Source organism: Carassius carassius, chromosome 19 (assembly GCF_963082965.1).
Source record: "Carassius carassius chromosome 19, fCarCar2.1, whole genome shotgun sequence".
NCBI classification, from domain to species: Eukaryota; Metazoa; Chordata; class Actinopteri; order Cypriniformes; family Cyprinidae; genus Carassius; species Carassius carassius.
Genome location: NC_081773.1, coordinates 7,407,672 through 7,435,445, shown reverse-complemented (window position 1 = coordinate 7,435,445; position 27,774 = coordinate 7,407,672). Strand labels below are relative to the sequence as shown.

The following is a 27,774-nucleotide window of genomic DNA, read 5'->3' as shown; positions in this document are numbered from 1 at the left end:
ATTGGTTCATAGGGCCGCAATGCGGAAAACATGTATGGAGTTGGAGAATCCAGACATAAAAAATTTATTTACTGTATAATGCCGAATGTCATAGAATTTGGAATATTGGATGGATACATAAAAGTAGGTCAGTACACTTAAATCAAAACACGTTATGGACTAGCTTCTTAGAATTTTAAGGTGCAAAAATGCCATTTAAATATGAATCATTCAAGTCCTACGTGTCTATGAATAGTGCAGAAGCTTGGTTTTGTTTACTACATACATACTGAAGCACATGTGACGCTCATAGTGTTTTCACATTTCAGCCTCTGTTGCCTCTATATATATACAGTAAACACATAAACATTATCTCTAGAACTGCTGATAGACACTTCATGAGCATTTTAGAGTTTTTTTGTTTGCTTGTTTCTTGTTTTTTTTTTTGAGAAAAACTATTGTCATTCCATATACAAACAGAAACCTAAAGGTCTTCACAGTAGCCCATCAAAATAAAAGTTTGGTTCAAGGGGATAGTTCAACCAAAAATTAAAATTTGATGTTTATCTGCTTATACCCCCAGTACATCCAAGATGCAGGTGACTTTGTTGCTATGCAAAGACACAAAATGTTCGGTCTGTGCAAGAAACTGAACAGTATTTGTATAATTTTTATAATATTTTTTACGCAAGGTCCAACATCCAGCGCGTGATATGCGAATGCGAATCACAGCTTTGAGAGTAAAAAAAAAAAAAAGAAAACATACACAAACAAAACCAAATTAAACACTGCGTCTTGTGATGATACATTGATGTGTAAAGACACAAAATGATCAGTTTGTAGAAGAAACTGAACAGTATATATATTCCCAGTATATTCCCACGGCCCATAGAAACAGTTACTAATGAGGCATCTATGTATATATATCTATGTCTACTATGTCAGAGCACGTACAGGTTTTACGTGCCGGATGTTTGATAAAAGAATGTATCGGTGTATAAGAGGTAAAAAAATATATATATATATATGTTCAGTTTCTTCTACAAACTGATCGTTTGGTGTCTTAACACATCAATGTATCATCACAAGACGCAGTGTTTAATTTGGTTTTGTTTGTGTATGTTTTTTTGTTTTTTTTTTAACTCTCAAAGCTGTGATTCGCATTCTCTTCCATTATAAGACTGACAGACTACAACAGTTTGAGTAAAAAATCGTTGTTTGTGTTCTACTGAAGAAACAAAGTCACCTACATCTTGGATGCCCTGGGGGTAAGCAGAAAAACATCACATTTTAATTTTTGGGTGAACTATCCCAATGTTCACTGTTCAGTATTATGTCTGGCTAAGACTAAGGCTGTGTTCAATAGCAAGCATTGTCTTTACTGCATACTATATACAGTGAGGTCATGTGATAATACATGATACATTGCATTTTTAATTTAGCAATTGACTTGATCAAGAAAATTGTACAGTCTATGATTCACTTATGCTTTATGAAGGCTTCACATGGGGCCTTTAACATAAATAAAATAAAATAAAAATGTAATCATACATAAGTACAGAGCATGTCTGTGAGCAGACATTTATATTGCTGGCAAATTGACAATTCTTCCACAATCTGTAAGAGTCCTAAAGCTTGGCAGCTTTTCTAATTTGTTTCTTCCTGTGATATCCCAGTCCTGTCCACACTACCCTTCCCCTTCTACCATTTCATTCCCCCAGCGCTCTGTCAATCTGTCTCTATCAACCCTTCTTTCATCCATCTGTAATTCTGTGAAGGATTCCTATGGAATTTGTACTCCAGAGTGGTTCTAATTGTCACTTTGTACAACAACCGGAATAAAAACAAATCAGTTTTCCATTTTCTCTGCTAATCTCACTATAGTTTTTTTTTCTGTTTCTCATGCATTTTCCTGCTAGGGAATGAATGGCTCTAACACATCTGGAAACCATTTTTTCTAATATTTCTAAACAAGGGCAATATCTTCAAAGGATACAGTCCTCTCACTGCATAAACATAGGTGGAGTGTTTATTGGGATCGATAACATCACAGTGCAGCAGCGTTTACACTTTTGGGGGAAATTGAACAAATAATGTCTTACATTTACTTGTCGCTGCATATTAAGCTAAACTAAACAAATTTAACCACAGTATGTTATTTTCATGAATTGTTTGATATCTTTTACATGTTCACTCTTCCATATACGACATGAGCTGAGTGAACGTTGGTTTCTTTCCAAAGGTTTCCTTGTATTCTCTACTAAATGAATCCATGAGCAACTCCTCTTCAGTTAATTTTGGATGAAACTGGGTTACCAGAAACTTCCCTTTGGAACTAAGTCTTAAAAGTTGCATTTCCTGTGTACGGACCCACAGCTGTTCACATGAGAGGGCCAAAGGAATGTCCATAGTTTCCATCTGCTGGCGTTTTTTTTTTTTTTTCAGCACTTATTCACTTTTGTCAGATGACAGAGACCAGCCGTTATACCCCTCAATCTATGAATTATAAAGTTATTGCTACTCTCTTTCACACATACATATACACAGAGACTCTGCTAATGGAATTGTTCACTCACTTCTTCTGTGGAAAACAAATTATGAACAATGTTCATGTTGCTCTTTCATACAGCAAAAGCATGCAAGACATATATAAACTGTATTAGGGCTTGCATAGACTAGTCGAGTAGTCGAGTCGAGTGATCGACTACTTCAACCATTAGTTGCTGACAATCGACTACTCGAGCATGCATTAACCATAATGCTTACAAAGAGTTTGCAAGTACGACGTGAATTTTAGGATTACAATATTGCGTGTATCTGTTACTTTCTATGACCTTATCTATGTTGCATGTAAAATTAAAATATGTAAATAGGGGTGTGTCTGAAGCCGAATACCTTACTCCGAATGGCACGGATAATGGCTTCAAAAATGAATAACAGACAAGGAATAATTCTGCCTGAATACTCGGCTGAAGCTGGCACAGTCCGGAGTTTGCTAGATAACAGGCGAGCAGGGGATCAGCGCAGTATTATACAGACACCGCTAAAGTTACGAGTGTGTAGTGTATCAATGTAAACTTTATGAGTTTTGCGAATTCGCTGACAAATGGCAAATTGGTCCCCATCACAGTATGAATTATCGAATAACGATTATCACTGACACCGGTTAAATATTTGACATGCTAAATATATAGACCTGTCGGCGATTCAAAATCCTGTTGTGTGAATTGAGTTCTGACTGAAAATTAATCGGCGATGACCTACAGCCAATGAGAGAGCAAGATACAGGGCAGAAAGAGGTTCGGGGAGGAGTTATATGAAACGTAGTTTGCAGACCAGACAGAGTTGTCTGGAAGCATTGTGTAACTTCCTGGCACCAATCCATCATGCAATGTGAACACAGCAGCAGTACCAAAGGAGTTATTGGCCAGTACCAGGTTTCATGTTAATTTTTTTTATTCAAAAAGCTCACTGTCATTTTGTCAAAATTCAGTTACCTTCAAGTTCTTCCAAACCTACATGAGCTGCTTTCTTCTGCTAAAAGCAAAATAAGATATTATGAAGAATGTAGGTAACCAAACAGTTGCTTTTTCCCTTTTGATTTCCTTTGTCTGGTTTTGAGATGATGGTCCTGTTCCATTAAATTCATAAAAAATATTATCTCCATTTGCGTGTGCCTGTATATGCAGTTTCGTTTTATGTGGATATTAGGTACCTGGCACAGACTGGGTTTTTTGTGAAGAATAATTACATCAATGCAATCAGTCATTGTAGACATAACACACTAGCACACACACCCACATAATCATGAATGCACCTTGCCTGACTCTGATCCTCTCCTTTATACTCTTTTTTCCCCCTCATGGTTTATGCTTACTCAGAGCGCAGTGGTAGGGGCAGTCTATACTTCCAAGCATCCTTAGCTCCCTGTCTTTGTCCCTGGCTAGATGGGAAGCTGGCTGTTGTCCTACTCCTTGCGCAAACAAAAATCTCACTGGGTTATTACAATTGATGCCGAAATGAATGTTTGGAAATGTAAACTGATATTTCGTACTGTCACACTACAGCAAAAGATAGAAATAACTGGCTTAAAAACATTTTTTAGTTGGTGAAATTACTACGTAGTGCTCTAATAATTTTGGCCACCACTGTATATCGTGTACATTACAACTTGCAGTTCCACAAAAGGCTGTGAGTGGCTGCATAATTGAACTTGACTGTGCTAGTCATTAATATATCTCTGTAGACATGTTATCCATTATTATTTTGTGTAGCCTATGTGACAGATTTGTTCTGCATGTTGCCATTAGTGGTACCTTCCTTGATTGAAGCAATTGATAAAAAAAAAATAATAATAAATCTTTGCACCTTGAGTGGCCAACACTGGTGCATGCAGACTAACCTCACATCATATGCACTTTATAATAAACACAAGCACGCAGGTCCAGTCATGATAATTTGTTTGGGTGGTCAATTCCTATTACACAGTCTCATCCATTTTGTTACACAAGGACATTTGTGAATCAGCAGGAGGCTGTGGTGAATTCTTGAGCTTTACAGCCCAGCTGCTGCATGCACTCCCTCAGAAATGTCAAACAGCACAGTCCTTCTGCGCTCCCACTGACCTGTGAGAGGGTCACACTCAAACACACACACACACATACAGGTCACATTCCACTCTCATAGCAACTCATTATAAAGTCCTTTAATTGGCAGGTGGTATGGATGCATCCTCTAGCTAAGTCCGTCAGGCTTCCCCTGAACATGGCCACTTTGGGTCTTTTGGGTCTCAGTCCTGTCATGATATCATTTGAAACGGCAAAGGATCTACAATAAATTATTTATAGTCATAATAGCAACAAAACAATGTGCTTTTGTAAAATAAAGAAAATAAACAGGGTGCGCTCTCTGCCGTATCGGTCTCTGTCACCTCTCTTCACAGACATAAATAAAACATCCTGAATCTCAGCGAATACTTGCCTCAAAGACATGAGAAATATGTGCACAATAGAAAGCTTGAAATGTCTAATTTTAAATGAAGTAAGTCACATCCAAAATAAATATTCTCTGTTAAAGTAGTCTTTCCCGTTTCAACTCATTGGGCCCTATCATACACCTGGCGCAATGTGACGGTGATTTAAATGTAAATGTGATTTAAAGAAAATACTATGCAAAGTAAAAATAAAAAAATAAAAAATCCTGAAAAATTTTAAGACTTTTGCCCACAGACTCATAACAGTAGCTCTTGTCTTTTATCATCTTTCTAATCTGTATCTCAAGTCGAGATGAGAGCACAGCTAAGATAAAAGGCCAACAGAGGGTAAAAAGTCAGTGCTCAGAAAGCTTTAAAGTGATCTGAGATTCTTTAGGGTCACTGTTCAAGCAGACAGCTGACTGGTAAAAAGTCTTATTCAGTTACAAAACATTTCCCTTCAATCAATGATGGGGTACAGCTCCAGTTCACATCTGACGGAATTTAAAGCCAGAAGTGGCTTCATATATGCTCAGACATTAAGCCTAAGCCCTCATCATCATCCACAGCTTTGTAATGTATATGGGAGAGGGTTGCATGTGAAAGGTTGTGTTTATACCTTACCTCAGTGTTGTTTTATGTCTGTAAACTGAGATTCCATTTCAATGTCTTCAATCATTTTGAGACATTTTGAACACAACAGCTGTTACATTTTCCCATTAGCCATTAAAAAAATGTAAATATTTAATATGTAATATTTTACCTTTACAGTAATTTTCAGTAGCTTTAGTGCAAATGGTTTTTGCAATGTAGTGCTTTTTACAGGGATATGTTTTTACAGGGATGTCAGGAAATCCAAATAGCAGGACACACTCTGTCACACACTTAAAACTGTTGTTCTAATTTTTTATAATTTTTTGTTGCTACATTAGTGGAAATACTCTATAATTCATAGCATTTCTAATAGACAGAAAATGACCTTTACAAAAAAGGTACAGTGGTGATGCCATGGTACAGTGATGGTATCACTTGGCAATACCTTTGTTATACTGTATACCTTGCTACTTGAAATAAAAACCATACCCATGGAACTTGATATTTATACATTATTTCAAGAATATAATGTCCAAAGAAACCGATAATGCTATACTTGGTGACTTTTTCTTAATGGGAGCTTGATGTGTAAAACATTGCACATACTGAAAAAGAACAAATTGCACTTAATATGTCTGAGGGAAAATGAAAAACAACTAAGCGTTCAGTTCTGGCTGCTTCCAACCTAGATTTGTTAACAGAAAGGATGTCCCAATTCCCCCTTACGAGGCTGTCATCTGGGAACAGCCATTAGCATATTTTTTTTCAAACTGCAACCCCTACAGTATTTTGCAATATCTTTTGCAATGTCTTATTTTTTATTATTTTTTTGGTAAAAATTTTGGCTAATGGTTCCAAAAAAAAAAAAAAAACTAAACATCCTAAATGTTTCCTGCCTCGATCACCTAACAATATGGAGTGTGTTCCCCGTGCTTTGACTTACAGTAACTCACTGCTTAAAGGGTTAGTTCACCCAAAAATGAAAATTATGTCATTACTGACTCACCCTCATGTCGTTCCAAACACGTAAGACCTCCGTTCATCTTCTGAACACAGTTTAAGATATTTTAGATTTAGTCCGAGAGCTTTCTGTCCCTCCGTTGAAAATGTATGTACGTTATACTGTCCATGTCCAGAAAGGTAAGAAAAACATCATCAAAGTAGTCCATGTGACATCAGAGGGTCAGTCAGAATTTGTTGAAGCATCAAAAATACATTTTGGTCCAAAAATAACAAAAACTACGACTTTATTCAGCATTGTCTTCTCTTCTGGGTCTGTTGTGAGCGCGAACCATTTGATTTAACCGGTTCTTCTTGAACCAGTTCACCAAATCGAACTGAGTCGTTTGAAACGGTTTGCGTCTCCAATAAGCATTAATCCACAAATTACTTAAGCTGTTAACTTTTTTAACTTGGCTGACACTCCCTCTGAGTTAAAATAAACCAATATCCCGGAGTAATTCATTTACTCAAACAGTACACTGACTGAACTGCTGTGAAGAGAGAACTGAAGATGAACACCGAGCCGAGCCAGATAACGAATGAAAGATTGACTCATTCACGAGTCAAGAACCGTTTCTTCAGACGTGTCGATTCGAGAACCGAGGAGCTGATGATACTGCGCATGCGTGATTCAGCGTGAAGCAGACTGACACACAGAGCGTCTGAACCGAACTGATTCTTTTGGTGATTGATTCTGAACTGATTCTGTGCTAGTGTCATGAGCGCGGGTAAACCGAAGGCTTAAATCAAGGGCAATCATCGCAAATGACGTCATTACGTTGAGTGCAGTTTTTTTTTCAACCGGTTTATTGAATCGAACTGTCCGAAAGAACCAGTTGGCGATAATTTTTTTATTTTGTTAGTGTTTATATTTGTAATTCGGCGCTAAGTGCAAATCAACAATTATTTCATTAACAGCGTTCATTTTGAAGCAGGTAATGATTTAAACAGTGGTTAAATTAATTATTAACATTTTACATGCAAACGATATGTTCATAAAGAAATTGGCTATATTTTGTCATGGATCAGTTACCTGTGTCGTCAGTGCGCAGCAGACAAACCTACCTAATCGGTTTAAATATATCGCTTATCCTGCCCAAAAAGACCATAAACATTACAGATAACACCTGAAGTAAATAATTATTAACATACAACATAAAAAATAATCCTGTTTGACTGATTTGCTTCAAAATCTAATTTTAGAGTAGGTCAGCGGTTTGCATGTGACTCAATGGTGCTCTCTGCTGGTGGGGATTAGTAAGATGGTGGATCGAACACTTCCGGTGGGTTCACTGCCTGCTGGCAGTTTAGAACGCGATGAGCGATCCAGTTATATATATAGATCAATGGTCTCTTGCAGCCTTCATTCATCCATGATATATTAAACATGCCGACTACCATGACTGAATCAGTATAAATCAAGAACATATTGTATTTGTTTATTTCCTTGTGTTTTTGATCAGTCTTCAAGCCAATTTCACTGTCCAGAGGAAAGGGCCTGAATCATCTGGATCCTTGTGCGTACCAGACACCTGTTCAATGGTTTGGTTAAGGCTGGACAACAGTGTTGGAATGCTTGTGGGAATAATGGTTTTGTGGTTAACCACAGAGAGATATGACTGGTTCATTATGAACAGTATGAGTCATGTTATCGTTGTGTATACAGGCAAATACTGACAGCCATAAATGGATGTTTCTTACTCTTTATCGTAATATTGCATTCCTGCCATGTGCCCACACAGTTATGTAAACAGACAGTGCTTAAGTCTTTACAATATCACCAGGGTGTCTAGTAAACCCCACGAATGGTGATGTCCAAAAAGACACATCAAACCAAATCACGTCTCATTGTTTGGACCACCCAGTGGAACTGCTGATATTAATTTAAAATGATGCTTTCAAAAAAATCTTTGTGTCTTGAAGGTGCACTTATTAAAGTTTATGTTATGCCAGTTGATATACAGCATAATGCAAAAGTAATAGTTTCCATTTATCAAAATGTTTAAAGAAGGAGCAGTGAACACTCACTCTGTAGTCAAAACAAGGCCATAGGGAGCTTGCAGGAGAGGACAGGTTGTGTCTCAAGGAGGAAAAGGACACAGATCACTGTTATCTTACTCTTTTCTGTTTATTAGACACATTAATCTCTCTGACACTATAGGATCTTTCTTCATAAAATCTAGGCATAGAGAATTTATTGACTAAACAAGGGTTTATGCATACTGTCAAATTGCCACATAAATAAATATTCTCATAATAAATATTCTTTATACAGTGTGCTAAAGTGTTGTGTACTTCAGAATCTCTCTGTAGCAATACTTAATAAAAAGGAACACTGGGTTATTTGTTACGTCGTTATTTGCTGCATGTGTTAAAATTCAGCTATTAACAGATAAAGTCTGAGAGACTTTGATTATATGTAATTTGGGCATAATTGTTGAAAGATCATTGCAGATGAATGCAGATAGTTTCAGGCTGAAGTCAGGGCTCTGGAATGGAGCATAGACTTCTCTCTGTCTTTTATTTAAGGAGGCTTAAAATGTCTTTGAATGAATGGAGCCTATTGAACATTCAACTTCCTACTACATAACAACAAGATGCCTTTGAAATATGTACCATAAATATGCCTGGCAATTTAAAAACTCTACATAACATGTACAAGTACATAACATGTTTTCACACTACAGCTGAGTTCTGTATGGTTTGTTTGAAATAGGCATTTCTACAGAATGTAAAAAGAGACTTAAAGGTGAAGTGGCCGGTGGTTGGTTTTTGACTAAGCTTGAACCAAGTGTGTGCATGATTTCTCTGCACTGTTTTCTATGAATGTGACTTTGAGCTTCATAGTTAGACAATTGCCAGTTCGGTCCTCATTTATCTATGCCTTTGTTGTTTAGTTTCATTATTGCTTTTGTGGCCAGTGTCGTCTGGGACATGTCTGACCTGTGCAGTAACAAATCTTTGTCTGTAACAAATCTGCAGTAACAAATCTGTTTTTGTGTGGTATTGTTTTTCTTTTCTTTTTTAGTCAAAGCCAAAGGCTTAACAAACAGACTCCTGACCTTCCTGTGAGAAATGAACAGACTGCACACTCTAAGTGCTTTCTATCATGTGGGCTTGAGTTTTGCCCAAAGTACATTTAAACATTAGAATGTCACTTTTTTCCCACTTTTTGGGAAAGAAATGTATTGTTTACTTTTTTCAATTGTTACTTTTTTCAATTCATTGTGGATTATTATTTTTTTTTTTTCACTTTAAAGGTAAAGAGTTTACTTTGTGTTTCTACAAAAATATTAAGCAGTACAACTTTTTTTCAATAAATAATAAATGATTATTGAGCAGCAAATCAGCATTTTAGACTGATTTCTGAAAGATCATGTGACCCTGAAGACTGTATTGTATGATTTGTATGTTTTATTGTTTATTTTTTTATTTTTTTTGGTGCATATAAAGTAAGCCAAAGGGGGTCCAGTGTTTTGTAACCAAACATTATTCAAAATATCTTTCTATGTGCTCCAACAGAAGAAAAACATACAGGTTTAGAATGGCATGAGGGTGAATAAATGATGATAGCAGTTTATTATTCAACCACAATGTAGAAATAACTCTCAGCTCCTGTCATAGTATTGGCATTGCATGACCGGATGAAAGGAAACTGAGCTACTGTGAGCAAGTCTTTTCTGTCATAATTTAGAGTTGTTACTCATTACCCTTTGTCCTCTAGTGGTTTGATTTGGAAAACCTCGAACCTCCATGCATAAAAACACACGTCAGAGTGCATACTCCAGACCTTTTTCACGGCTTGTGTGCGGAGTGTACAAATGTTAATCAGATTATCTATGTCTCAGGCTTGTTGGGAAATGTTTTTCCAGGTTGCAGTGGAAAAGGTCATTTTTTGTGGGGAAAGCGTGGGGTGGAACAGGATAGAACACAATACTCCTCTCATCATCTGCTGTAATCATCAACTATTTAGCAATAAACTGAAACTGGCCAGTCTTACACTCATTGTTTAGGCTGCCATGGCATTTGTGCTACTGTTTAGTTCTTCATCTTTCCCACCTTCCATAAAACAATGCTTCCCTATGGAGTCATCTGCATGCATTGTTTCAGGACTTACAGTGCTCAGAGAAGACCATTAATACAAGTAAAGCCACCATTTGTTTGATATGAAGTCTTTTTAATATTTTATATTTTTGAGAAATATTCAGTATTTAAATGTTTAATTTGATTATAAATCTGGGCTCTGCAGTATGAATATTTGAAAGGAAGGAAATGCAACTTTATTTTTCGTCTGTTAGGGGATCATGAATCCGTCTGAGGTCTCATTTAAAAGAATTCTTTGTGACTTGAGGCAGGAGGCTCAATGTGGCCTTTGTTGCTTTCAAAGCATCTCATATCAGACAACAAGGCAAAATGTATCTGAATCACTTTGTCTCACAGCAAGGAAAAAAGCAGACAGTTTTGGCTTGGCCTTAAATGTTTCATAGACACACAGGACTGTTTCAGCAATCTTTGGGATCAGTGTGTAGGTGTGAGCAGACATGCTGCCATCATAGAATGAGACCCTCTGATAAATAAGGTCCCCCATCAAAATTTCTTTTTTAAATAAGTAATGTATTCATTAGTTCAGTAGTGTTCATTTACAGCCCCTTTAAACTGAATTCTTGCAGTTAATTAATGTCACAAGTTATAAATTAACTTTTCTTTACAACGAAAATGCTTTAGTCGGCAATAAATTCAAGCTATATAGTCCAGCTAAGTCATGTTTTAAATGACACATATATATATATATATATATATATATATATATATATATATATATATATATATATACATAGACTCGATTATGGTGAGATCAGTGGTGAGACTCCTTGTGCCTGTACAAATCTCACTGGATTATTAAAATTCATGGCAGATTTAATACAATTCATGGCAGAATGAATGTTTGGAAACAACTGTTATTTCCTGTTGACACATTACAGCAAAAAAAAAAAAAATACAAATAACTGCCTTTTTTATAATAATGGCCTAAAATTTTGCACAGTACTGTACATATTTGACATATCACATACATTTTATATAGCATCCCTTTCATGTTCTTCGATGACACTAATGTTCACTGTTTAGATTTTAGTTCAAAAATATTGTAAATGTATATAAATATTGACATAGTCTGGTATTGGGTTAAGCAATAAAACCTATACATAAGTATCAAAAATAATGTAATTAATGTGATTTATACATAACAGAAGGAAAATCTGTTAGTTTTATTAAAACAAACCATCAACCACTTATTTTCTTCCAAAATAAAAATGCAAGATACTGTAAGTGGTTGATGATTTTTGTATGTGATTGTAAGTAGTTGAGTTGGTTTAAGTAAGACCTTATAAAACCTCATTAGAACCTTTCTCATCAGTATTTTTTAAAATTGTCTTCTAAATGCCCTGCATAAAAAAAGGAAGACAAAAAAATGAAGGATTTGTTGAGTGGCATGGTTTGACCATGAGTCATGAGAGTGTCTGGAACATGATGGGGATTCACATCAAGCTGGCACATTAGAAAAACGAAAGCATTGTGAGAGCCTCTAGCCCTACATCACAACTTTCAGCATTCATGTCTGTTATGTACAATGCTAAATATTCTATAAATCAAATGCACTTCATCATTTCACATGGCATAACATCTGTTGGCACCGAATAAGCACATAACCCAACAATCTCCAACTGTGCCATCTTACCATTGTCTTTTTATCCCTCTTTCTCAGGGAGTGAAGAAGAGTGGTGGACCATGTGGGGGGAGAGACTGCAGTGGAGGGTGTCAGTGTTTTCCTGAGAAGGGTGCGAGGGTAAGTTTCATCCTAGCCAGAGACAATTTATAAGAGACATGCCACTTCCTCAATCCTCAATACAACTACATAAGGAAAACCCGTAACGGCCAAGAGGGCGGTTGGATGCACATGTCCCGCCCCTCCCGCTGGAAAGCCAATCATCTGCTTTTAACAGTCAAGCCAGGAAACATTTAAGCCTATCGTCTGGTTCCACTGACGTATGTGCACAGTTCAGGAACCCTTGGGCATGCGTAGTAAAAGTATAACCTGTGGGGGAAAAGGCGTTTTAAACCTTATTTTGGTGCAAAGTCATCAACATTTTTCAGCTATTTTTATTATATTTTACTGCTGTTTCTATACATGCAGTTTTTATGTCCCGGTGACCAGTGAAAGTGCAGTTCTGACTCTCTGCCCATTCATTTAGATAGGAGCCTGGTCTTGTTAATTTGAAATAGCTGCCCGGAGGCATTGCCAAGATGGCGGCCGAGTGGCACGACTTGCCTAAAAGGACTTTGTCCTAGCCAATCTCAGCATCTTTATCTCTTCTATGCTACTGTGATGAATTTGAATACACTGCCATTTATCCACAATGCAAAACATAGAACTAGTGGAAATTCTTCAAGAAATACACTATTTTTTGTTCTAATCTCACAGCATGGAAGAAATAAAATCCAGTGTGTGATCATGGACCACAAAACCAGTCTTAAGTGTAATTTCTTTCGAAATTGAGATCTATACAAAATCTGAAAGTTGAATAAATAAGTTTTCCATTGATGTATGGTTTGTTAAGAACGGACAATATTTGGCAGAGATACAACAATTTGAAAATCTGCAGTCAGACCGTGCAGAAAAATTTTAATAATCACCTTTAATTTTGTCCAAATGAAGTTCTTAGCAATGCATATTACTAATCAAAAATTAAGTTTTGATATATTTATGATTGGAAATGTACAAAATATCTTCATGGAACATGATCTTTACTTAATATCCCAATGATATTTGGCATGAGAGAAAAATCAATAATTTTGACCATAAAATTATTTTTTTTGGCTATTACTGTCACAGTCTTCAGCTGGTGGGCCCAGGATGGCTATCATATGACACTGTCTTTCTTTGAACACATGGCTTATGTTGTGTTTGTTTGGTGCCATGTGCTCTCTCCTGTCTATTGTCTGACCCCGCCCATCTTATTACCTCATTATTGTTGTAGTTGCTCCATCTGTGTTTCTCCCTTTCTTCTGGACTCCATTCCCCTAAACTCCACTCACCTGTTCTCTTGTTACCTTATTCTTTGATTTAATTTGTCCCAGCTGTTTACCTGATTGCCTCTTGTTTATAAGCTCCCTGTGTTTTCTGTCCTGGGCTTGTTTGTCTCACATATGTGCCGGTTCGTGCCTTTGATGTCTGTCTGCTCTGTGTTCAGTTTATGTCTCATTGTAAGCATGAAATGTTGCTCTGGTTCAGTGTGTTTTGTTTATTTTGGTGATTTATAAATAAAGACTCCTCATCTGCCTGCACTTGAGTCTTCGCCTCTTACGATCCGTGACAATTACGCAAATATACCCCAGCGACTTAAGACTGGTTTTGTGGTCCAGGGTTACATATTTCAATGGACAGGTGATAAATGATATTGGTATTTGCTTGTACAACACTTCTAAACAAACATATTTTTCTATAAAGATATACAATAAGTAGGTAACACATTAGAATAGGGTTCCATTAGTTAATGTTAGTTAACTACTTTAGTTAACATGATGTAAGCAAGAACAATCCTTCTACAGCATTTATTAATCTTAGTTAGTGTTAATTTCAACATTGACTAATCCATTATTCAAATCAAAAGTTGTACTTGTTAAGCTTGTTAAGAAAAAATTGACAACAGGCCGTTGAATTATTAGAAAAATAATGCACACCTGAGGTGGTGATGGGGTCACGACGCGGAGTGGCTGTTACACCTCGAGTGTGCATTATTTTTCTATAAATAATTCTTTTCTATGCAGTTATTAACTTCATTAATAACTGCATTAGAATGTCATCAACGACTCAAGCCTCCATTACCAGCTTTAAAACAACGTTTTGGAACTAACAAAAGAGGCATTTGATGAGACGCGGAAGAAATAGTCCTACTCACAATAGCAATTTAAGTACAAAAACCAGACGAATCCCTTTAAATAAATCATCAGATCGATGTCTTGAGGTGTGGTAACCATAGTATAAGCAGAGTAATTGACTCCGGACCGTTGAATTATTAAGAAATAATTTTCACTTTGCATCGTGACCACATCACCACCTCAGGTGTGCATTATTTTTCTAATAACTCAATCGCTAACAAATAAAACAATAATGAGGTAACAAGATGGGCAGCGTCAGACAATAGACAGGAGAGAGCTTTATTTTTCTGTTAATTAAATCGTACTTAAATCGCTATTGTGAGTAAGATTATTTATTCTGCGTCTCATCAAATGGCTCTTTTCCTAGCTCCAAAACATCATTATAAAGCTGGTAATGGAGGCTTGAGCCGTTGATAGCTTTCTAATGCAGTTATTAATTAAGTTATTAGAAAGAGAGCGACAGAGACACACACACACACACACAGGAGAGAGAGAGAGAGAGCTTGTGTGAATTAGGCTAACGTACCTCTGTGCGTCTCAAAACACTCTTCTGCTGAAGTGTCTGTTATTACCTTGCTAGTGGGAAATGTCATGTGTAGCCTTTAAAGGGTAAAGGGAAAAATCTAAATTATGTCATTAATAACTCACCCTGATGTCCTTCCAAACCCATGAGATATATTTTAGATTTAGTCCGAGATCTCTCATTCCCTCCATTGAAACTGTGTGTATGGTATACTGTCCATGTCCAGAAAGGTAAGTAAAACATCATCAAAGTAGTCCATGTGACATCAGAGGGTCAGTTAGAATTTTTTGAAGCATCGAAAATACATTTTGGTCCAAAAATAGCAAAAACTATGACTTTATTCATCATTGTCTTCTCTTCAGTGTCTGTTGTGAGAGTTCAAAACAAATCAGTTTGTCATATCCGGTTCGCAAACAAATCAATCGATGTAACCGGATTTTTTTAAAACCAGTTCACCAAATCGAACTGAAATATTGGATCACATCTCCAATACGCATTAACCACTTGAGCTGTTATTTAGATTTTTTGAGAATTAGGCATATGCAATATTGGACCCACCGGTGGGTCCCCAGAGTTGATGTGGTTAATCCACAAATGACTTAAGCTGTTAACTTTTTCAATGTGGCTGACACTCCCTCTGAGTTAAAACAAACCAATATCCCGGAGTAATTAATTTACTCAAACAGTACACTGACTGAACTGCTGTGAAGAGAGAACTGAAGATGAACACTGAGCCGAGCCAGATAACAAACAAAAGATTGACTCATCGGTTTTCGGATCACTATTAGTTCTTTCGGACAGTTCGATTCAATAAACCGGTTGAAGAAAACGGTTCACCGGTTCTTTTGCGCTCGACGTAATGGCGTCATTGGCGATGATTGCCCTTCATTCAAGCCTTCGGTTTACCCGCGCTCATAACACTAGCACAGAATCAGTTCAGAATCAAACACCAAAAGAATCAGTTCGGTTCAGATGCTCTGTGTGTCAGTCTGCTTCACGCTGAATCATGCATGCGCAGTATCATCAGCTCCTCGGTTCTCGAATCGAAAGCGTCTGACAGAAACGGTTCTTGACTCGAGAACGATTCAGTCTTTTGTCCATTATCTGTCTCGGCTCGGTGTTCATCTTCAGTTCTCTCTTCACAGCAGTTCAGTCAGTGTACTGTTTGTGTACATGAATTACTCTGGGATATTGGCAGAGATGGGACCAAGTCACACATGTGCAAGTCTCAAGTAAGTCTCAAGTCTTAACCTTCAAGTCTCAAGTAAGTCCCAAGTATTTTTTTCTTGGGCAAGTCAAGTCAAGTCACAAGCTATGTCAAGTCAAGTCAAGTCAAGTCCTGTAGTAAGTCAAGTCAAGTCCAAGTCAAGTCACCTTAATATTGTTATTTTACCTGCAGAATCTGATCTTAATAAAGTTAAAAGACAAGATATAAGTAACTGTCAGTAAATTAAAATAATTTGGATTTGCATTGTAAATACTCATGTTCAGTAAAATACATCATGGAATCAAACAAAATTTTAACTTCATTAAATTATTTATTTTTCACTTCTGCCAACAGTGTTTGAAAGGTTTTACATTTTCAACATTGAGTCCATAAAACAAATAACAGCTAAACATCCAACAGACTCCTCTCTGAACACCTCTCTCTCTCTCTCAAACACAGTTTAAATACAACATTAAACTTTGTTACATTTCTCCTCTCTCTCTCTCTCTCTCTCTCTCTCTCTCTCTCTCTCTCTCTCTCTCTCTCACACACACACACACACACACACACACACACTCTCTCTCTCTCAAAGTATAGAATATGAATATGACTTTTTTTTTCAGTTGTTTCACACTTTTTTGTTATGTACAATACAGACCGAACGTTTGGACACACCTTCTCATTCAAAGAGTTTCCTTTATTTTCATGACTATGAAAATTGTAGATTCACACTGAAGGCATCAAAACTATGAATTAACACATGTGGAATTATATATGGAATTATATACATAACAAAAAAGTGTGAAACAACTAAAAAAAAAATATGTCATATTCTAGGTTCTTCAAAGTAGCCACCTTTTGCTTTGATTACTGCTTTGCACACTCTTGGCATTCTCTTGATGAGCTTCAAGAGGTAGTCACCTGAAATGGTCTTCCAACAGTCTTGAAGGAGTTCCCCGAGAGATGCTTAGCACTTGTTGGCCCTTTTGCCTTCTGTCTGCGGTCCAGCTCACCCCTAAACCATCTCGATTGGGTTCAGGTCCGGTGACTGTGGAGGCCAGGTCATCTGGCGCAGCACCCCATCACTCTCCTTCTTGGTCAAATAGCCCTTGATGCCTTCAGTGTGACTCTACAATTTTCATAGTCATGAAAATAAAGAAAACTCTTTGAATGAGAAGGTGTGTCCAAACTTTTGGTCTGTACTGTATATATATATATATATATATATATATATATATATATATAAAACTGTAATATGCACTTCTCATGATTAGGTAATCGCGGCAGCTGTAGTCTTATTCACATTTGTTTTTCTGATTAATTGTTTTGCTCTATGAGAAAGACAAGGTAACAAAATATTCGGGGCTTAAGCCTCCTTAGCCCAGCCCTAGCGCCGCCCCTGGAATGCGTTTTTTTGACGGCCTGCTAGCGGATCATTAGGGGCCGTTCACATATCTCGTCTTTTGCGCGCGCAAGTTTGTTATTTCCAATGTAGGCGCGCGGTATGCACGTTCATAATGGAAGCAACGCTGTCGCGAGGGTCATGTGACAATAACTAAACATTCAGCTTCATCCTTTCCCATAACAATGTTGAAAGCCAAGATGAAGGAACAGCTGATCATAGCTGTATATGGATTGCCATTTTGAAATAAATTTAGTAGCAGAGCTACTGCAAGCGATTTTTTTGTGCTGCAAATCCATTTATCCTTTGCTGAAATTTCCGCGTCTCCATGGAGAGAGAGCGCGTCATGGTTGCTTAGCAACGGCAGACGCCCCAGGGGCGCAACTGCCCGAGTGCTTTGGAAAGAAGGAGAAAGCGGCGCGCATAGCGTTTTCCACGCATTTTTAGGCGCGAACTATTGAAGACAAAAGCGATGACCCTCGGTACCCCTCAGGCTGATGTTGATGTGATGTGATATCTGATCTAAGTGGGCGTGGTGTGCGTAAGGTAGAGAGGGCATGACTGATAATAGTGTCCTGATCCAGTCATGACAACGCTATTCCTATGCGCTATTTTCAGCCTGCGCTCCAGCTGAGTAATCAACTTTATTTTTACAAATAATTTATATATTTTATATTCAAACTGAAAACATGATGTGATTAACACTCAAGTCATTCAAGTAGTCGTGTCTCAAGTCAAGTCAAGTCCCGAGTCTTTAACTTCAAAGTCCGAGTCAAGTCTCAAGTATTTTATTTTTTGTCAAGTCAAGTCACAAGTCATAAAAATAGCGACTCAAGTCGACTCGAGTCCAAGTTACCAAGTCACAAGTCCCCATGTCTGGATATTGGTTTGTTTTAATGTCAGCCACATTTTGGACCAAAATGTATTTTAGATGCTTCAAAATATTCTAACTGACCCTCTGATGTCACATGGACTACTTTGATGATGTTTTTCTTACCTTTCTGGACATGGACAGTATACCATACACACAGTTTCAATGGAGGGACTGAGAGCTCTCGGACTAAATCTAAAATATCTTAAACTGTGTTCTGAAGATAAACGGAAGTCTCACGGGTTTGGAACGACATGAGGGTGAGTTATTAATGACATAATTTAGATTTTTCGATGAACTAACCCTTTAAGCTGCTACACTATATAGGCTAACTGATAAAATCGTCAGTGCAGAGATGACAACACCTTTTTGTGCAAACTGTGTGACTGTTATTACAGTCAACGATGTGAAGTGATATCGAACTGTAATGCGGTCAAGTAAGCTGCCAGGAAGTACGTTCACCATGTGTTTCCCTGAAAATAATTGCATACCTCAGAACATTCGTCAGCCAATCAGAATCAAGCATTCAACGGCCATGTAGTATAACATTAATTAATGCACTGTGAATTAGCATGAACTTACAATGAATAACTGTATTTTCATTAACTAACATTAACAAAGATTAATAAATACAGTAATAAATGTATTGTTCATTGTTTGTTCATGTTAAATACATTAACTAACATTAACTAATGGAACCTTATTCTAAAGTGTTCTAAAGTAAGTGTATTGAACGTGAAATATCATAAGTTTTTAAGTTTAAGTATCACGATTAATCATTTTAATTTACATAATATATGTATGTGTACTGTGTATATTTATTATGTTTATATAAATACATACACATATAGTAAATATTTAGAAAAAAAATTCAATTTTGTATTTATGTGCATATATTTATATTCTTTTATTTTATATTATATATAAACATATTTAACATATTAAAAAAAAAGTCATAATTATATACATGCATGTGTTTGTATTCATATATTCATAATAAATATACACAGTATACACACATATATTATGTAAAGAAAAACTTTTATTTTGGATGCAATTAATCGCGATTAATCATTTGACAGCACTATTTTCCAAGTTTATTAAGCTCATATTGAACTAATTACACACTGAGCCTAAAGTACACAAAAAAAAAGTAGGATGGCTTTGTTTTTTTATTTTTCATTTAAAATATTTTACAGTACAGTCCAGATTGAATTGTAGGTTCTTGACAGAGCTTTACAAGATGTGTTTGCTTGTTCACCATATCTGCGACCTTTCGTCTTCTGCAGTAAAAGTAAAACTCCTTAGGGAGGGTGGGAGAGAGAGGAAATACATTCCTTAGCAAACCATTGGATATGAAGGGCCTTGTGAGTATGACTTGAGATGTCAGTTCAGTGGACTTTTTCCCTGCACTGTACAGGATCAGGAAAAAGGGTTTGATTGTTCTGTTGAGTCATATAATAAGGGCCAAGGCTTCTAAAGTTATAAGGCACTCATTCCAGAAGACATTTTTCCTTTTGTTAAAAATAAATGAAAACATAGAAGGGAAGGAATCGCAGACAAACACTCCCTGTTTGTATTTCTGACGTACATGTATAGTCATATTTCTGTTCAGTTTGACATTCTGTTATATGTAAGTAAGCTTTTTACTGGTGATTTATAGTTTTAATACACAACAGGATTTACGTTGTTATATCAATCACATGGTTGAAATGCTTTGTGCTGTTAGTCATATACAGGGACTTAACATAAAGCCAAATTGAAAATAAAATACCCTTTAACACCTCAGTGTTGTGGGTGCAAACTCAGCACAAGAAAATAAAATGTATTCCATACAAAAGTACTATCAAATTTCACAGTTTTGTTGCTTCCACAATCTGTCAGCATCTTGCTTTAGCACTTTTACCACTCTTTGTATAGTACACAGTTTGATGTATGCGCTCATGAATTATGTTTGTAAAAACAACCTCACAGATGTCTGGACACAGTTCATATCTCCCACTGGGTCCCTTGTGACCCTCTGCTGTCCGGCCTTGACATGTGAGGCCAACAGGAAATAAACGTGAAACTAATTTGTAAGATAATGACAGGGCCATTTGTTAGTAATATTTAAGTTGAGAGATGTATTTTTTGGCCAGAGGAACTGTGGATGTTAAATTATTATTTATTGGCTTAATAAAACAGTCTTAAATGTTAATTTTTATTAAATGAAATAATACAACTGCAATAGGTTGGTGATTTAGATTTATGTACAGGAGTATTTTTAAAATGAATCTTAAAGAATCATCCAGTGGTTCATATGGAGGGGATACCATTCTTGGTATGAGTTGTCATTGATGGGAAACATTTTTTTATATACTTTAGTGAACATGAGTGACAGAAGGTTAGTACATTAACTGTGTCACTATGTTGAATAAAAGACATGTATACAGGATATATAGCTTTATTTTAGAAGGAACCGTAATACAATGCGTTATCATCAGATAATTTCTTGGCTCTTATAATAGTTTGACGTTGGTGGGAAAGAGGCAGAGTTCCTCTTGCCTGTCTTTTTTTGGATGCGGGTAAAATGCATATACTCTATAAATGGATCCGTGTTTCATGTAAATAAGTTGTGCATCCTGCATGTCCTTTCATAGACTTCCGTGTGTCTGTGTGAGAGAGGATGCAGTAGAGCTCCTGAATTTCCAGTATCTGTTTTGCTCTCATTGTCTGTTATTCTAGTCCATGCCTTTACTCTTTACAGTTACAATGGATTGAAAATGAAGACTATGAATTCATTCAGGCTGCAAGAAACAAGCATTATTATTATTTTGTGATCGCATGTAGTAGTATGGAAGTTTTCTCACAAGTCCACAATAATTCTAAATGCCATCTTCATTTCCTCATGCCTCCGTACTGAAAGAGACTTTTCTTGTTATTCAGCTCAAAGCGTTTTTTTTTTCCCTTTAAATATCACAATCTTCCACTCGCCTGTGCCCTTTCCATATTCAGCTGTGGAGTCTTGGAAAAAGTAGTTTATGATTTAAAGAGCACACATAGACAAACAAAAGAAGCATTATATGCAGGAAGAAGCACAAGATGAAACTTAATACAGAGATTTATTTTTGTGGTATTTGTGTGATCTAAACAACTGTTGCTGCGTCCCAAATGACATTAAAATTAAATACACTGCTCTTATAAACTAGATACTCATTCACTATGTACTCAACCATGTAGTGTATTAATTATTTAAGGTTATTTAATCTATCTATCTATCTATCTATCTATCTACATCAGCCTTATAACCTTCAGACATTGAATCTCTTTAAAATGCACAAGAATGCAAACTACATATGGCAACAATAACTTTCAGACTTGAAGGGTTTTTCCAACTTTCAGAAAAACTGACTGGCAAAACCTTGTTAGTACCAACTGTATAAGCAGTAAATTGTTGTTTCGCTGTAAAAACAGACCCTGACAACTTCACTGAAAAAGTGCCTATAACAAATTCCAAATGGTGAATGCTTATCCTGACCGCTCCTTCCTTCCTGTCAGTAAGTGATATGAGTTTTTGCATCTTTGATGATTAGTCTCCTTTAAGGACATGTAACGTATTGTTTTGGACAAACGTTCCTATCCTGCCTTGACAAACATTCCTTTATATTTATATTTCAGTGTCAAATAAGAAAATGTTAGGGCCAGAATAGTTTCTTGGCACAGATCTGTGCAATTTCCTTTAAACAACACAATATACTAGAATGCAAAAAAAAAAAAAGAAAGAAACTGACCTTGAGTTGTAAAAACTCTATTTACAGTGCTTTTGTCAAATAGGACATAAGGGACTGGTAAATACTGTAATGACATTCACAGTAGACTAGTAAACCCTATTTTCCAGCTACATACTTGCATATCTGTGGTCTATTTAGGCTATATGATAAAGATGCCCCTGTTTTACTAAAGACTCTGGCTTTTTGTGTTAGTCTCAACACAGGATTTAGACCAGCAGTTTCCACTCAATAGGCAGTCTAAACAGTGATCTAACTGTAATCACCATGAGTGACTTGAAAGGAAACAAGCTGAAAACAGCTGAAAAGATGCACATGATGTTTGACGTATGTTCAAAACATCTGTCTGCCTGTCTCAGACAGGTACATTTCCTGTAGAGGAAGTCTTGCTTTGGAGTGATTCCCAGTCAGTCAGTCTTATCTTAAACATCTTCCTAAATAGCTTATCTGTCTACACTGTGAGGAACACAGAGCATTGTTGCTTGGGTACAAGTGTGCCAAAAAAGATCAAGATATATCATACCAAGATTCTACATCTCTCAGATCAGGGTCCAGAATTAACATTTTGCGATGCCTGACAATGCGGACCAACTTTGTTTTTTTTTTTTTTGTTTTTTTTTGTGAAATTTGATCTCTGCTAGATATTCCACAATAAACTGTAAGTGGTATTATTATAAAATGGAAGAGTTTAGGAATTACTGCAATTAGAAATGAAGTGAAAGACCATTTGAAGTCACAAAACAGGTAACCAGGGCGCAATTATCTGTAAAGGTGATCAAAGCTCTGCTGATTTCATAGCTGAAGAGTTCGCTTGGCATTACAATAACTGTGCAGTGGGAGACTTGTGGAATGTACTGTATTTCCATGGCCAAGCAGCAGCATGCTACCTTCTAATCATGAAGTACAATAGGAGTGGTGTAAAGCATGCTGCCACTGGACACTGGAGCAGTGGAAACCTATTGGAGCAACGAACCACGGATTACGGGTTACCTGACTGACTGCATTGTGTCAATTTTAAAGTTTGATGGAGGATAATAGTATAGGGTTGTTTTTTAAAGAATGGTCAAGGACTTACTTCCAGTGAAGGGAAATCTTAATTCTTCAGCATACAGTAAAATTTGGAAAAGGGTGAAGGATAATTTCCCCATTATGACAGTCATTCCTTTTCTTTCTCTTTTGGGGAGTTTACAATAATCTATTTCTGGACAGGAAGGAGCATATCAGTCTCTCATGACTTCATAGCGAATAGAATCAGATCGTGTTATGCCTCTCTCTCTCTCTACTCAGAGCCTTTCCGCCCACAGGAACGTTTCCCATACATGTATGACACACACCCAGACCTCTCACACATGTCCTGATGCACACATGTTCTGCTTCCATGCACACTTACACAGAGGTGGAAAGTAACGAATTTACATTTACTCGCGTTACTGTAATTGAGTAGCTTTTTTGTGTACTTCTACTTTTTTAAGTATTTTTTTTAATCTGTAATTTTACTTTTACTTAAGTATATTTTGTTTGAAGTATTGTACTTCGCTACATTTTAAAACACATTAATTACTGAGTAAAAAAAAAAAATCGCTCCCTGGAAGCTATGTCAGTAAATAATGGGCAGGAGGGCAAACTGGCGCTAAAATAACAAGAAAGATGCAGACGGACAAAACCGGCGTTAGTGGTGCAGACACCGCTGAAAACGAAACCCCGTCATATTCTGAAGTTGAACTCAAGGAAATGAAGTGAACCCCTGGCCATATGTATGCTCTATTATGCTGTGTATGCTGTGCTTGCCTAGGGAGACCAAACTAGCAGTTTATAAAATCTCGACAAGACATCAACCCCACGTAAGCATATAGAGGTGAGCTAAATAATTGCGTCATTGCATTGGTGGTTAAAATGGTGCTTTGACATTTTAGCAAGAGGTTTTGCACAAATTAGCCAAAAAGATTGGTGCGGAGTGTGCGATATATATTGTCTGCGATAATATCATAATTGTTGTTTTAATGATGTACGCGCGCATTTAGAGTGTTCTTTCACTGTGTGATTCAGTCTGTTGAAATGCATTTAGAATGAAATCAATCAAAATCATTTAGAATCAAAATCACACAAAGAATGCTGTCTTTTCCTCTAAAAATCATAATCACACACACACACACACACACATACATATACATATATATATATATATATATATATATATATATATATATATATATATATATAGATCAGTGGGGATTTCTTTAAGACTGCAAGGGAAGCTCAGCTTCCCCTCTAATGTAAAAAAAAAACCCAACGGTCAAACATGTACTATTGTGTATTGTGTATTATGTATTGTGTTAATCAGCTACATGTCGGCTGACTCGATTTTCTTCTCATACATTCCCGTAGCGTCACAGTGCATTTCCCTGTTGAAGCCGAGCGTCCATTGACTTCGATGGGGCTGCTTTGAACAGTTTTTTTCAGTGCTCCGAAGCTAGACGGTCATTGGATAAATGCTGCGATTATGTCCCGCCCACGGACGCTCAGCGTCTCTGGAGGTGAATGAAGACTGGGCTTCCGCGTGATGATTGGAGGATCTGTCGATCTCCTTTTGACTGACAGCGGTCTGCACCATAAGAAGTCGGTGAAGCTGTTTCACACTCAGTCCCATGATCGCAGATTTCTCAAGTGTATTCGAAAGACAAACTGCGGCAATATTTCTTGATATTTGTAAAATGCAGAACCACCACAAAATTAAATTGGTAACTAAGACAGATTGAAAATGTGCGCACACACACACACACACACACACACACACTATAGCCATCTAGTGGTTAAAGTGATTTATTAAAATTTTTAAACTGAATTTCCCCAAAAATGGGCAAAAATCTTACATTAAACCTTATAAAATTATCCATGGTATCCCCATGTATGAAAGTTAGAAATCTGGGTCTTTTATGAAGTGAATTTTACCTGAAATGCTTTTTTCTTTTTTTGTAAAAAAAAAAAGCCTATTTAAATAAATATTTATTTATTTATAGAAATGTAAAAGATTTAAATCCTCCAAAAACTGTACAAAGTTTAGTAAAAACATAAATGAACAGAGTAAAATTATATTTGTAAAAAATTTAAATATTTTACTATTACAAAATGAAATGTTATTGTCTGGGGTCAAAAAGACCCCGAGTGTCACTACAAATGAAGACCATCAGAGGGTTATAATGTAGGCCGAAAATGAGCTTCCCCTCTTTGAAAGACCAGCAGCCGCCACTGATATATATATATATATATATATATATATATATATATATATATATATATATATATATATATAAATATATATATATATATATATTTTTTTTTTTTTTTTTTTTACAACAGGACAGTAAACTAAGAGACTTGCGTTTTAGACACCATATTGCCATTGTTTTTGCTCTATTTCTACAACAAAAATGTATTCCAAACACAACCACCAAAGCAAATTTTTGCATCTCTGAGCAACATGACAGTGTTTCGTTTCTGAATGAATCAACTGTTTAAATGATTTGGTTCAATCGCAATGACTCACTTATTAACAGTGACTTGCTGACACATACTGGCCATTTTAATTTCACATTTAAAGTATCTTTTGATTTTTTTTTTTTTTTATAAGTAAGTTTTTATAATTTCAAATGAGTATTCAACATTTTATGTCTGGCATATCAAAACATTATTCATGCATTTGTAACTGCAGGTTAAATGCATTCTTGTCCTGCACTAAACAGTGTAATACATCTAAATGCCACGTCCGATGAAGCTTTTGCATTTCCTCTGTATTGAAAAGATGAGTTTGTTGATACTGATTTGCCAGATAACAGCCCAAATGTTTTATTATTCTAAATAACTGATTCCTTTAATTAAAAACAACTAGTTTGAGATTAATAGACCTATCCCAGGAGTGTCAAACTCAGTTCCTGGAGGGCCGTAGCCCTGCAGAGTTTAGCCCTAACCCTGCTCCAGCACACATATCATGTAGTTTTCAAATAAACCTAAATGATTAGATTAGCTGGATCAGGTGTGTTTAATTAGGGTTAAATCTAAACTGTGCAGGACTGTGGCCCTCCAGGAACTGAGTTTGACACCCTTGGTCTGTCCCATTTTTGACTCCCTCCCACTGGTTAAAATGTAACTAAGTAATTTTTACTCTGAGTAAATTGTAAATGAGCTACTTTTTACTTTTACTTGAGTGGATTTTTTAGACTGGTACTTTTACTTGTACTTAAGTAAAATTTCATTAATGTAATGGTACTTTTACTTGAGTAGAATATTTTTGTACTCTTTCCACCTCTGCACTTACATATGTCACACTTAAATGTCACTGTGATAAACACACCATGGAATGGACAGCACTTGCATTTCTAAGAAATGTTCGAACACACAGGCCAAAAAATGGAGTGCTGTAATTTATTAGGAGACCACACACAAGAATCAGAGATAGTGGTCATAAAGAAGCAATTATGTGATGTTCTGTATTTAATCATTCAACCGTATATAATTTCCAGCTGTCAAATGGAATATCACCATAATTTCAACACAGTACATTTTTAGAAGTGTATGTGTAGAAATCTGATGTGGAAAATATATATGCAGGGAGAAAATATATATGCTAATACAGTAATAGCTGCTGAAAAATCAGCTGTGCCATCACATTCACAATATTATTGTTTCTACTGCATTTTATCAAATCAAAAAAATACTAGTAAAATGTCTAGTCAGATATCCATGCAAATAAACACCTTTTGAGTTCAGTTACGAATTAATTGGGTAAAAAAGTTTAAATGCCTGAATGAAGTGTTTGCCAATTCAAAATGGACTTGCTGCCAAATTAATTTATAGATAATCTGTGCTGAAAATTAGTATTTAGTGTGAATAGGCTTTAAAATGGATTAAGGAAAAAGTATGCTGGTTGTTCAGGAACACTGTCCATATGTTCCGTATCAAATCCCCCCTGATTCCCTCAATGATGGCTGTGAGCTGGTAACGCTCAATTCACATTTTTTCATGACAGCTTGCTGATGATACTGGCATCTGAAAGCTACAAATGATACAGTGTATGGAGTGAAATCACAGGGTAATCTATGGATTAGTTTGGTGGCCAAATCAGCAATGGATCTTATCCCTCAATTGACTCTTGTGTTTGAGACACTTGTGTTTGAGTGATTTCCTTTAGTGCAATTCATTAAGCTGCAGTCCACCCACATTTGGAGCTCTGCCCAGGCTGGCCAGTTGTTCAGCTGGTGAGCCATGTTTTAGCACAGCTGGGACTGGAGTGGGTGGCAGAAGCATGCTAAGCTATGCACTAAACCAGCTACTGGATGAACAATCAACATGTCTTTTTTGATTCTAGGTAATGCTTGTGAGAGTTTAACATTTGGTTTGTTTTTTAATTGAATGTTAGGATTAGGATGACACTAATTAAAAAGAAATCCATTGGTATAACTGGGCTGGAAATGATAGCAATGACTCAACCATTAATGTGAGTTTGGGTGTGGGACTACCTGTTT

The 27,774-nt window shown here is 36.4% G+C and overlaps 1 protein-coding gene across 1 annotated transcript in view; it reads left to right on the top strand.

The window, feature by feature from the left end:
• The window catches only part of LOC132095640 (collagen alpha-2(IV) chain-like), a 97,774-nt gene that overhangs the window by 21,008 nt on the left and 48,992 nt on the right, over positions 1-27,774 (top strand). The window contains exon 4 of the mRNA XM_059500776.1: positions 12,312-12,392. Coding sequence (XP_059356759.1) covers positions 12,312-12,392 — 81 coding nt within the window. The remainder of the gene's footprint in view (positions 1-12,311; positions 12,393-27,774) is intronic.